General features: G+C 42.0%; 1 protein-coding gene across 5 annotated transcripts; it reads left to right on the top strand.

The window, feature by feature from the left end:
* The first annotated feature begins 254 nt into the window (after positions 1-254).
* Positions 255-12,901, top strand: SLC16A14 (solute carrier family 16 member 14). 5 transcript variants are annotated; one of them, XM_071566697.1, is made up of 6 exons: positions 255-486; positions 4,492-4,719; positions 4,978-5,276; positions 6,107-6,250; positions 8,370-9,362; positions 10,811-12,901. In XM_071566697.1, the coding sequence occupies exons 3-6, from the start codon at positions 5,015-5,017 to the stop codon at positions 10,957-10,959; spliced, it is 1,548 nt and encodes a 515-aa protein (XP_071422798.1). In that variant the 5' UTR covers positions 255-486; positions 4,492-4,719; positions 4,978-5,014; the 3' UTR covers positions 10,960-12,901. The 5 variants fall into 5 exon arrangements, with proteins under 5 accessions (XP_071422798.1, XP_071422797.1, XP_071422796.1 ...); XM_071566696.1 differs by having other exon boundaries at positions 4,488-4,719; XM_071566695.1 differs by having other exon boundaries at positions 255-562.
* Positions 12,902-13,142: the final 241 nt, after the last annotated feature.

Here is a 13,142-nt window from a genome sequence, read left to right as displayed (position 1 = left end):
CAGCTCTTCTCGTAAGGGAGGAATATTTTTGAAAGTTTATTCCTCAAATAAGGTACCATGCAATGAAACTTTCAAGCTTCATTCTTAGGGTGGTTTGGCTACATAAATTCAAGCAAGACATAAACATAATTCAACGGCCGTTAAAATCCTGATACTGGCTGCTTTTATTGGACTATATCCTCTAACTCTCTGGGATGTAAATTTCCGGCGATAACCTGTGCAGCAATAAACTTCATTCAGCCACAAGAGTGTGCATGTGAGAGGATTGCAAATCTGCTCCACCAAACCAGAATTAGCCGGTATCGCAGGAATGAAAGAGCGTGGAGATTTGAAATTGCAGGGAATGGAGACAAGGCGGTGCAGAAGACGAGCCGGCCGGGGGGCAGGGGGCCCCAGACCGATGCCGCACTCCAATGGAAAATAAGCCCCGGGGCGAAGAACGGGGCGAGGCCGGGCCGGCGCGGGGCTGAGCGGAGCCGGGCGCAGGTGGGCACCGCGGCAGCTGCGGGGCTGGACAGGCAGCGGGGCGGCAGGGACGGCGGTGCTGGCGGAGCCCGGCGCGGTGAGTACCTCGGGGGAAGCCGGGAGCCTCCGCACGGCACCGGTAGGGACCGCGGAGCGGCCGCGCCGCCTGCGGCTGGGCGCGCTCGGCTCAGCTGGGCTGGGCTGTCCCGGCGCGGTGCAGCGCAGGGGGCGGCGGGGACCGCGCGGGGCTGCGGCGGAGACCCCCAGCCCCGCGGCACGGACACCCCCGGGACCGCGGCACTGAAACCCCGGCCCCGCCGCACGGACACCCCGGCCCCGCCGCACGAACACCCCGGCCCCGCCGCACGGACACCCCCGGCCCCGGGGCCGGGGCGGGCAGCTGCCGCAGCCGCAGCGAGGTAACTCGCGGTCATTCTTTGTGCTCGGGCGGGCGGTGCCGCCGCCGCGCCGCCCTCCCGAACGCCGCCCCCGCCGCAGCCCCCGCGCCCCCGCCCCGCTGCTGCTCATGGGGAACCTCGCTGGAGGGCTGGGGAGGGCTCTGGGGCTGCCAGATGTGTTATATTGCGGGGAAAAGTACATCTGCTGCCTTCGGACTGCTCTGTAACCCTGTGCAAAGCAGAGGTGCAGCCCTGATGAAAGCTGCCCATGCCCTTGGCAGCGAGAGGAGAAAAATGTGTTACTGTCTGAGCCGCTTCCCGCAGCCCCCGGGGACGTGGCACCACGCGCGGGACACACCGAGGGGCGGGACACACCGAGGAGCAGAACGCACCGAGGGGCAGAACACAGCGAGGGGCGCCCGGAGCGGGCTGAGCGGGGCTTGGGAAACAGCGCTAGGGGAGCAGCAGGGCAGCTCCTCCCTTCTGGAAATGGAACTGTCGCCGACTTCACGCGAACTTGTGACCCTGGCAATTAGCTTAGTCTTTTAAGCATTTAATTTCCCTGGTTTTGTGTTCCTTGCTGGACGCGCACTGTTTCCACTGTGACACTGACTGGCAGAAGTGGCCACTGTCCACATCTCCAGTGAAGTCAGTGACAGCTGAAGTGCTCGGCATGTTGGCGAGGTGAGGTCAGACTGTCAAAACATAAAACAATCAAAATAAACGATGTTTCTAATAATCTTTTTTCCTGTATGGCTTCAGCAGACAAATAATTACGTGTGGCATGTCTACTGGGAATATTGCAAAGCAAAACTCATTACTATTTATAATGCGTTTATGAGTTATCCATTGGAAGTGACTTTAAAGTATGATTTTATTCTACAGCTTTTAACACTGAGGCAGTCAAGTGCTGGGACGTGCTGCCCAAGTATATGTAAATTATTTATCATATGGACTTTTTATATCAAGATCAGGTTTTTTTCGATGATCTAGTCCAACTATAAGCTACACAGCCATAGCTCCACTGATAGTACAGGGAACTTGAGTGTTTTGCAGATAACTTTGGTCTTATTACAGTACCTGCATTTGTCCCTAAAATAGCTTATGAGTCAGATTTTTAAAAAGGCTCAGCATCTTTGCAGGCACTAACATTTGGGCCATTTTTCTAAGAGCTCTGCCTACTTTGCGTGCAGAAAATCTAAAAAGCTTTTCTGAAAAAAAAAATCTCATTCTTCTCCAGCTGACCAAACAAGGATCCAGATTCTCCTGCCTTTAATGCAATCCCCTGTGAGGGCCTGTATTCAAACACTGTTAGCTGTGAGTGGGTCTTCACTGCTTTGCTTATTGGGGAAACTGGCCTGGCTCTCTAGGATTTCATAATGGCTAAGAGTCCCTTGGGTTCCTCTGCCTTTCTGGAGACTGTTCTGCATGAGACTGTTCTTGGCAGTGCTGTGGTGTGGGAAGAAGGTAAGTGCCTTTCTTCTGGGCACAGTAGGACATGGGGCAGAGTCAGTCATGGGGAGGGGAGCCAGGATGATAAGCAAGAATCCAGTTCAAAGGGAAAATATATGCGTTTTCTAAAGATTTGTGGAGGTTGATGCAAGCATGACTTTAACTTGCATCTACTCAATCTAAGCCCGCTGTTGTCAGCAAGACTGCAAAGATGGGTGTCATATCTTTGCAGCTCAATGTCAATTATTTTTGCTTCCAATAATTTAAAATATGTAAAAGATGTGCCTATTTCCTGTCCAAAGAAGAAAATTTTTGTGTCCAATCAGGATTCAGGTATGCACAAAACCAGTCAAAAGAGAAAGGTGAGGCCAGACACATTTAATCCTGATTCTGAATCTTCAGTTACTTAATTTTGTATTCCATTATCTAAGATGTACTATAATATCCATCATACATTTTCGTAACTCTTATACAGAGCATGTGTAACAGCTTGTGATTTTCGTTTATTCTGCTCTTTCTCATGATTTGCCATTAGCAGGATTATTCACTGTGTTTATCACCTTTATGCAGTTAGTCTTTGTCTCTCCTCTGAGTGGGCGGAATCCTCCATAACTAGTCCGATAAACTACAGGAGCAGGGGATCTGGCTCCAAGTATATTCTTATGAAAAAGTTGAGATATCATCTTTAACACCTACCCTTTGTATAAGAAGGATGAGGTATAATTGTAACTAAGGCTATCCCAGGCTGTCCTCTTACAAAAAACCAGTCTGCACCACCACATGGCTCTGACTTGCTCACCTGCCACCCTTCCTGCCTCAAACACCCGCCAGAACCTCTAGAGACACCTCTAAGCACCATCCCCATTCTCTCTGTTTCTCAGTTTGGAAAGAAAAAGCCTGCAAGGAATTTCAGTATCCATTTCCAGTGGCAACCACGTGTGGATTGATCGATCCCAGTTTATCTGCCTGTGCAGTGTTAAATGTGCACAAATTCCTGTTCTTCCTTGCTGTGTCACCAATAGCTTCCGTGGCCAGGTTAGGGCTAGTGAGAACTTAGTCACTGAAGAGTATCCATCTATAAAAAATTTGATGCCAGGATTCAAAGATATTTTAGCTCCAGCTCATATATGAGGCAAATCAATGTGCTGTTGGAGGAATCTGTGTCCAAGCTGCCCAAGTTACACATTATTACCTGTAGTGCCAGGAAGGGCTGGGTAGCACTTGATTACAAAGGTAACTTACCCAGCAGCCAGGCTGGAGACATTGCACAGATCAACAGGTGTTCACTGGTGTCTGGGAAAGACACAGCTTTGACCAAGCAGCTCTGACTTCACTTGTGTATTAGTGTGGAATCCATCAGGGCCCCCTCTATGTTCATATAAGGAAAAAAGCAAAATAGTTTGGGAAGATGGTAACTTGAGAAGCAAAATGTACTCATGTATTAAAGACACATTTTCAGTTGGTCCAGAACCTGAGTTAGTCTGTTCGTTGCCTGTTTGCAGCAGCGAGGAGTGAGCCCAGAGCCACACCCTCTGAGGGCTCACAGAATACGTAAGGAGCTTTTAAAACGACATTTGATAACTTTCTTCTCTGTTTCAACTGTTGTGAAGCTGATGTTTCTTTTTCTTTCTCTGGAGAAGGAAAGACAAAAAATTACCATCTCTGGTAAATTGTATCATTACATTTCTGGTCTCCATAGAAACCTGTGTGGTGCTCCACAGTCGGGTAATACTTCAATCTGTTGCAGCAGAAATCAGATGGAGGGAAGACTGGGTTCTGCACCTTGCATGTTAATAATTAAAATGGTGTTGAAATTATTTTCACATTGTGTTGCAAACTTTGTTTAGAGTAACAAGAGCATAAATTGAAGTAATCAAAATAAGTATGGCCTGATCCTGTATACACCTATGCATGTAACTCAGCCACTCAGTTTGAGTCTGATAGACATTAATTTGGAAGAATTCTTTGTTTTTAGTAGAATTATAAGGATTAATACTATGGAAACTGAAAGCATAATAGCAAACTGTTTGTCACATTGACTCTAATACAAAACTTGCCAGAGAGGTAGTAACAATCTCCTTGTTGTGATTTATGTAAGCAAAGCATTTTGATAATCAAGAACCCTAATCCTTTATCTTATGCTGTCTTCATTTTTGTTCTTCCACTGCTAAGGAAGAAATACATCTAAAAACTGATTTCCTCTGAAAGGATGGGGTAACTTCATCTACCTGCCTCTTCAGAATTTCATTTCCTTACTCCAAGCTTTATGAACTTTAACACAAAGGCACGTAGTCTTAACTGGGACAGCAGAAGGGGATACAGTGAAGAAATACGCAGAGAGAGACCAGACCTTTTGGAGACCACAGTCAACCCAGGAAGAGCGAGTGCTCTCAGCCACCTAAAAGTAAGTAGAATCTATAGTAGTGGAAAAAATGCAGCCTACTGTCAGCCTGTGAATACTCCTGCATGGACAGCCATGATAGTAACGTACACAAAGAAATAAATTAATTGGACAATTTTCTAACCATTTTACATTTGAGCAATGAAATCACAATATTCATTTTACAGCTGCACTAAATCACATTGGTGAAACATGATAGTGATTTGTGGTATTCACTGTAACTAAACTACAAAGTCTGATCTTTTTGTATGTGTTTTTTAGGTATTTACTGCATTTGTTTCAGCATACTGTGGAGAAAATGTATGCTAGTCGAGAGGATATTGGATATGATTTTGGAGATGACTCAAAAGTTGGAAGTCAGCCAATTAAGCCCAATCCAAACATTGATGGAGGATGGGCTTGGATGATTGTATTTTCATCTTTCCTTGTGCACATACTTATCATGGGTTCCCAAATGGCCCTTGGAATACTCAACATGGAATGGCTTGAAGAGTTTAATCAAAGTCGTGGCTTGACAGCATGGGTGAGCTCCCTCAGCATGGGCATTACCCTTATCGTAGGTATGTTCCAGCATCATTTATTTCAAAACTACACAGATTTTTAGAATATATTTATCATTCATCCCTAAAGTATTTTCTTACAGTTTCCCATTTTATTTGCAGAGCTGCCCAAGTTGTCCTGAGTTGTGTTTTTTAAGTCACTTGGACAAATTTTACAATTTAGATGCAGAAAGTGAACAACAGAGAGGATGATGGGGAAGTCAGTTAGTCCAGGAGGCAGCATGAGCAGGACAGCCTGTGACTTCAGTGTCTCACTGGAATTAAGGAAACAGAAGATCTGTGAAGCTTGTGGTGCTCCCTGCACTCTGTCTAGGAGGAGAAAATGTTGAATTCAGACTGTATATTTCAGTTTAGCAGCTGAATTGAAACTTATTTTTTAAGATGTGTTTGGATCAACTCAAACTTGTATCTGGAGGATATGGTTGCCTCTATATGGATAAACAAACCTGTGGCTCCCTAAGTGAAGACTGAAAAAGCTGTGTTTAGATCTGCCTCAAATACTCCACTGAAAACAAAATGTTTACTTTCTAGTTATCTGTGAAAAAGGCCTGCACTTACACAGCATCAGCAATGGGAACAGCAGTTTCAGCTTATTCCTCCATTCAAACTGTCTCTTCTTCAGGGGGCAACTTTCATTTTAGGTCTTGCAGATATTTGCTAAGTATTTGATCAGTTGGTCCTATTTTTCTTTTCATGATTTTAAGCAGCAATATAGAAAATAAACTGAATTGCACGAGTTGCCTGATGTTTTACATTTTATTTAAAACATCAATAAACCTAATGTGAGAAACTACTAGAGCATAAAGATTTTTTTTCATGTTCTTTAACAGGTCCTTTTATTGGTTTATTCATCAGCATGTGTGGGTGCCGCATGACAGCTATAATTGGAGGGATCCTGAATGCCCTGGGCTGGATACTGAGTGCCTATGCCTCAAATGTGCACTACCTCTTCCTTACGTTTGGAGTGACAGCTGGTGAGAGCTGCACTATTGTTGGAAAGTTCTGTCATTTTTCTTTTCTTTTTTTTTTTTGTTTCTCTGAAGGTTTTCTGAGTGAGTAAAGAAGGTAGTTGGACTGTAAAGTTATTCCAGCTCTTATCTCACACTCTTTACAGCCTGCTATCTTTTTAGAAAGCTTAATTATTTACTCAGTGGATTGGGCTTTTATCAGTTTCACTCAAGTGAATATATGAGAGGACATTTTTTATTAGAAGAATTAATGTAACCCAAACTCTAACAAATGAAATATAAAGATACTAAAACACTGTTGAATTATTTATCTATTGAATTATTTAGCTAACTCCTGTCTGTCACAGGAAGAAACAGCAAATGTTTTCTCCAGGAGTTGCTCCACATTAATAAAGTTCTGGATTCTGATAACTATGTACTGCTTCAAAAGTCATTTTAAAAGGTGAAGTGGGTTACAGCTGGTAGGCAGATAAGCTTCATACAGCACCTCACTTGCTCTTGCACAGTGGGATTGGGGAGAGAGTCAGGAAGGTAAACATGAGATAAAACAGTTCAGTAGGTAAAGCAAAAGCTGCGTGCACAGGCAAAACAAAAATAAGGAGTTCATTCACTACATCCTGTAGTCAGGCAGGTGTTTAACCATGCCCAGTAAAGCAGGGCTGGCCATGTGTAGCTGTTACCTGGGAGGACAAATGCCACAGCTCCCAATGCTCTTCCTTTCCCCCGGTTTTATTGCTGAGTACAACATCCTGTGGTGTGGGATATTCCCTCGGGTGGGGTCCCCTGTCCCACAGCATCCCCTCCCAGCTTCCTGGGCTCCCTCAGCCCAGCCACTGTCGGGGTGGTGTGAGGAAAGCACAGGCCTTGGTGCTGTGTGAGCAACAGCTCAAACCTGCCCATATTATCAGTGTCTGGGCCACAGATACAAAACATGGCACTCTGTAAGCTGCTAGGGAGAAAATTAACTCCATCCCAGCCTCAGTTAGGATCATGCACAGGGCTGGATTTCATTCCTAATTTCTAATAAAGGACATTCAGATTGTATCAGCATCCACTTACAGCAACTAATATAGCTACATTTTTTTTACAATCAAAATTACCCAAGTAATATTTTGCCACTTGAATTGGAATTTGATGTCTAGAAAACCTTTTGACAGGTGTAAAAGCCCAATCAAAATTTGAAAAGGCATGTGTGTTTAGGCATTTTTCTTCAAAACCAACAGATCTTCAGTGCCTGAACACTCACTTTCTAGCAATATGTGTCTTGTGAAAAGATTTAGTTACTCTCTGTTATGTAGAAGAGCTCAGTGCTTAAAGCACTACTTCATTTTATTTACTGTTCATTTCTGGAAAGAGATACTGTTAATAGCTACAAAACAAAAATGTGGAAGTTACACAAGTAAAAAGAAAAAAATTGGGGCTTCAATTATCATCTGAGCGACACTGAGCAATTAAGGGGCTTTGAAATATTAGACTCCAGAGATAACATGTCCAGTTGTGTTTGCAAATGAGCACAGTGTCTGCGTTGTATGTGACAGATAGAAAGTTATGAAAAAAGGGAATTGTTTGCAATACCAATAGTAGCTTCAGGGCCCCACATTCTCTTAGCTGTTCTTTCACTGAATTTATAGAAAGCTACAGAACGTCTATATAATTTTTATCTAGCTTTGTGGACGGAGAAATACTGAAACTAGCCAGGGTCACTGTGATGGCTCTTTATGCCACCACACCATAGACCTCAGTAATGTTGTACATTTCTGGACAAAGTACAATGATCACAGACAGGGTTTTGTCCCCATATTAACTGTCCCTGATTGGCTGTGGGATGTTTGTGGCTTTCCAGCAGTGTCATGCTGAACCTGAGGTAAAGGTTTTATCTTTCATGTGTTTAATTTTTTGCAGCAGTTAAATATCAGTCTTGTATTCTCACTGGAATGAGTATTGAAATTTTGGAAAATACTACAAGGCAGAAATGAAAGCTAACATCAGAATTGAATATTTATTATTGGTTTTACCACTATGCTTATATAAATGTTAGGAATAAAGCTGATCTGTTTTTCATTGCTTTTTATGTTGTTGGCAAAAATTCAGATATATTTAGGGGTTTCTTTATTTATTTTCATAGGCATTGGAAGTGGCATGGTTTATCTGCCTGCAGTGGTCATGGTAGGGCAGTATTTTCACAAGAGAAGAGCACTTGCACAAGGGCTCAGTACCACAGGAACAGGATTTGGAGCTTTCTTAATGACTGCCTTACTGAAGTACCTCTGCATTGAATTCGGGTGGAGGAATGCCATGTTCATCCAGGGTGCCATCTCCCTGAACCTCTGTGTCTGTGGGGCGCTTATGAGACCACTCTCTGCCAAAGACCTTCGGGACAAATCTGTTGTGAGAAGTGATAGTGCAGATAATCGGGCAAAAGCTCTGTCCCATTCTACAGAGACTATAAAATCTAATGGAGTCCTTGGTGAAGAACCAGAGAAAAAAGAAGAGGCAGCAAATGAAGAAGTGCTGGAGAGTGTTCAGCGCACAGAAGCTGGAGGTAACTCCAGAAGTGGAAGGAGTTTGCATGGACTGCGCATCCTCAAGAGCGTGAGCCAGCTGACACTTACAGTCAGGAAGGGCTTTGCACTGTGGTACTCCAGCTACTTTGGAGCTGCATCACTGTTTACCAATAGAGTATTTGTGGCCTTTATAATTTGGGCTTTGTTTGCCTATAGCAGCTTTGTCATTCCCTTTATTCATCTTCCAGAAATAGTCAAGCAGTACAACTTATCTAGTCAGGACAATGTATTTCCTTTGACATCCATTATAGCCATTGTTCATATTTTTGGTAAAGTGATCCTTGGTATCATCTCTGATCTCCCATGCATCAGCACATGGAATGTCTTCCTCATGGCTAACTTTACCCTGGTCACCTGCATTCTTACTTTGCCACTAATGCAAACATATGTTGGCCTGGCTGTGGTTTGTGCTCTAATAGGATTTTCTAGTGGCTATTTTTCTCTAATGCCTGTTGTGACTGAAGATTTAGTTGGAACTAAACACCTTGCAAATGCCTATGGCATCATCATTTGTGCCAATGGAATATCTGCATTGTTTGGACCACCCTTTGCAGGTAAAAAGTTCAAATTGCTCAACAACAGATGTTTGTATAATAACCGTGTAACTCTTTCTGTTACTAAACGTTCCTATGTTATGAGCATGTGTAGTTAACAAAATCCCAGCTGCTCCAGAATGGACTGTAACATCCAGCTTTACATTGTCCAAATTTACAGATCCCTTCTGCTGGGTACCAGCTCACTATTCACATCTTGCAAATACAGTTCTTAGAAATAACCCCAAATCTGTTACAATCTGAGCTTTCAATGGTGTGTTTCCTTAAAATAGTATGAGAAGGGTGAACCTATTTTTATGTGTTTTGTGTAGTATATGCACTATATATACTCATTCCTCCACCCACATGAGAAAATGATGATTAGTTCCCAGGGCAAGCAGCTGTTTGTACCACAGTATTACCCCCAAGGACTGTGGTGTGTGTTTGGGTGTCACCAGTCTAAGCTGCCTGTGGATGTGTTTAACTTTGCTTTGCCTTCCTTCAGCCAGAAATACCTACTTTGGGGACTGCAGTGCTTTGCTGCCATCCACAGCAGAAAGCAGAAGTGTATGTATGTTATCCCTAGAGTTACTTAGGTTTAAACAGACATTCATTATGAATTTTCTCATGGAAAGTGATGGGGAAGTGCAGAAGAGATATGGGTACTGATTGCCAATACCATACCAGACTACAGCACTCTCTTACAGGGATGTTGCTCAGAAGAAAGCAGAAAGAAGCCTCAAGAGTTGTGGCCATGGTCAGCCAGGGATGGCTGTGGGCTGAAGGGAAGCCCTTGGCAGCACAAGCAGCCCAGAAAAGAGAGCACACTCACACCTTCTCTGCACTGAGTGAGCCAGCCCGAGTCAGAGGAAAGCTCAGTGCCCTTTGAAAAGCAGCAGTGTTTCCCTGTGCCACGTGTGCTCTCAGCACCTCAGTCTGTGCTGAACTGGCTCTGTATTTGGCCACTGGTTATGGAGCAAATGGGATGCAAGTGGGAGATCTTGTGGTTACATCGCAATGTGACCGGCGTGACATGAGAGAATTTTGCTAATTTTGGTTCTCAGACCTTCCTGAAATAACCTTCATGTGTTTTTGCAAAAGAATTGAGGTTGGAATGCGAGTCACTGCAGTCCTGAGATAGGATCTCTTGAAAAGTCTTTTATTGGTATGCGAGTCTCTGAGGGAGCTATTGGGAATGTGTTTGCTTGCACAGGGCCCAGCATCTGAACTGGGCAGTGTTGGCATTTCACAAAGGCAGGATTAGGGTGGGAGAACTGATTGGTTTGGGATTACTAAATGTCTGTTTTTAAGTCAGACCTGTGACAACTTGTTTGAAAAATGTTTTTTTCCTCAAAACATCTATGGACTGAAATGTCATAAGAGAAATGTGAAGTATTTTTTGTATTTTCCCATGCAATATACCTTGCTGTCAAGCTTTGTAACAAACATGTTTTGTCCTTATTTTCCAGGTTGGATCTATGACATCACACAAAAATACGATTTTTCTTTTTACATAGCTGGCTTGCTGTACATGGTGGGAATAATATTTTTGCTTATACAACCTTGTATTCAAAAGAAACAACCAAGACAAAACTCTACAGAAGAAGCACAAGTATAGAACAAATTCCAGATGTTTTTTTACAGAACTTTTTTTGTTTTCATGTTTCTATTGTGTGACAGTACGAAGATGTTTTTCTTATGGAACCAATCACATTGAACTGTACTTAACTGAAAAGGAAATGTGCTCCATAATGCTAATAAATTATTAGAAACATGCTTTTAAAATGAGTTATTTTGCTTTAGAATTACCAAATACAGTGATTAAAAGCACACTGCTACTCTTTTAATATCAGGACAATGCCTTTACACTTGCTTCTCTTTCAGCTTTTCACCCCTAACCACTGGTGAAAATCCACTGACTGCAATGCAGTTACTCTTGATTTACACTAGTCCTACGAGAGAATTTGGTCAGGACAGGAATGACTTTTAAGTCCTTCCTACTATGTATTCAGTCTGATAAAAGATCAGTTACAGAGTATAAGAAAATGATTTATTTCTTATCTGGCTAGCCAAGTACTGTTGAAATGCTAGTATAATTTCACTAATTCAATGTATTAAAATCACTGTTTCTCTGATACAAAACTGAAGAAAAGTTCCTACATTTTTCTGAAGTGACCTGGTTGGACTTGATGATCCTTGTGTGTCCCTTTGAGCACAGAATATTCTGGGATTCTACTTCTAGGATTTTTAATTTTATTTTTTTTACAGTATCATCTGCATAATAAAGTAGCCATCCTCAGTATATAGGCTGCTTTAGAAATGCTGTGACACTTAATGCACCTGAAGAAAAAAAATCATAAATGCAGAAACAGGAAACATATGGAAAATATTATTGTGACTGGAAAATGCTTCCAGAAACAGTCTGGAGTCTGTGGCCCCTTTACCTAATTAGAGGTACTGTAGAACTTCATAACATTGCTATTGACTCCCTTCATGGGAAAGAACTCTACTACAGCACACTAAATTTTGTTACAATTAATTCAATAACAAAACCTGTTACAATATGAGCAGTTGTGTTGCTGCTTATAAGGTACACCATGAACTGACTAAGACTGGTCACATTTGAGAAGTTTATTCACTAGAAAATTGGATGCTGCAGAGCATGGAAGAGCTAAAGAACATTTAGAATATTCTTAACATTAAGCACCCAGTAACCAATGCAGAAGGTGTTGTATGGTGGGACAGGACATAATTTTTTCAGCTTTGAGAGGTGAATCTGATGTTATTTTTCCTATCAAATAAACAACACTGTGTGTTTTTATCCTCTTAGCCTTATGACAGTTTTTTGCATGACAAGTCAGGTTCTTGGTTTAACACTGATATGTGCTGCTAGAATTCCTTAAAACTCTGATTGATACTGTTATACTATCATATTGAAGAGCTATTAGGACACAGTTCAGTAAGCAACACTATCAATATACTGATCCTCTCTGTAGCTGCAAGGTTGGCTAAGAAGAATCCTGAACCACTATGCCTGTTTGTTCTGTATTGCAATTCACCAGCTTCTTAGTGTTGCACTTACACAACTGTTGGCAGGGACATACTTTAAAATAGATCACTGAAATGAGCCAAGTTAAACAATAAAACCTTAAGAAACCCCTGAACTACTTTAAGATTTAGATCGGTTCAATCATACAGTAGTTACATATGGCCTTTATAATTCACATAAAACAACTGAGGTGGCACGGAAGGACAACAAGGTGTGAACACACAGTAACTTCTTAAAATCAGCTTTTTTGTTGGAGAAAATGTTCACATAAACTTTCACAATAGATCTTTGTTACAGGTTTAATGTCTTCTTGTTGTAAATGCTGCTAATAGCTTATTTCAACTGAGCTATCTTTTATCTGTGAAATATATATTGAAGTGATTATTTCCCCCATTTTGCTTTTTTCTTTATGAAAAATGTACCCTTTATACTTAGATCCTCACTTTGTCTTTTGTCAAAAGCAACTTTATTTGCATATTACAGTAATAAATAATATGCTGTTCACTTGTGATATCTGCAATATATCTTTCTATAGAGGTCCTTACTGGGCCATATGGTGGGAATAAACTTACATTACCCCAAATACACTTTTTGTTAATTTATTAAGTTAATACAGTGTTTATCCACATAATAAAATTTGTATGTCATTATCCTAAAAAATCACAAAGAATAAAGTATAATATGTAAATGTTTTTTCTAAGATCAATGATCACCAAATGCTTCCAGAACATTGGTATGCAGTTGTAAACCAA

Source organism: Pithys albifrons, chromosome 11, assembly GCF_047495875.1.
Source record: "Pithys albifrons albifrons isolate INPA30051 chromosome 11, PitAlb_v1, whole genome shotgun sequence".
In the NCBI taxonomy this organism is placed as follows: Eukaryota; Metazoa; Chordata; class Aves; order Passeriformes; family Thamnophilidae; genus Pithys; species Pithys albifrons.
The sequence above is the reverse complement of the archived record's forward strand: the minus strand, read 5'-3'. Positions and strand labels throughout refer to the sequence as shown.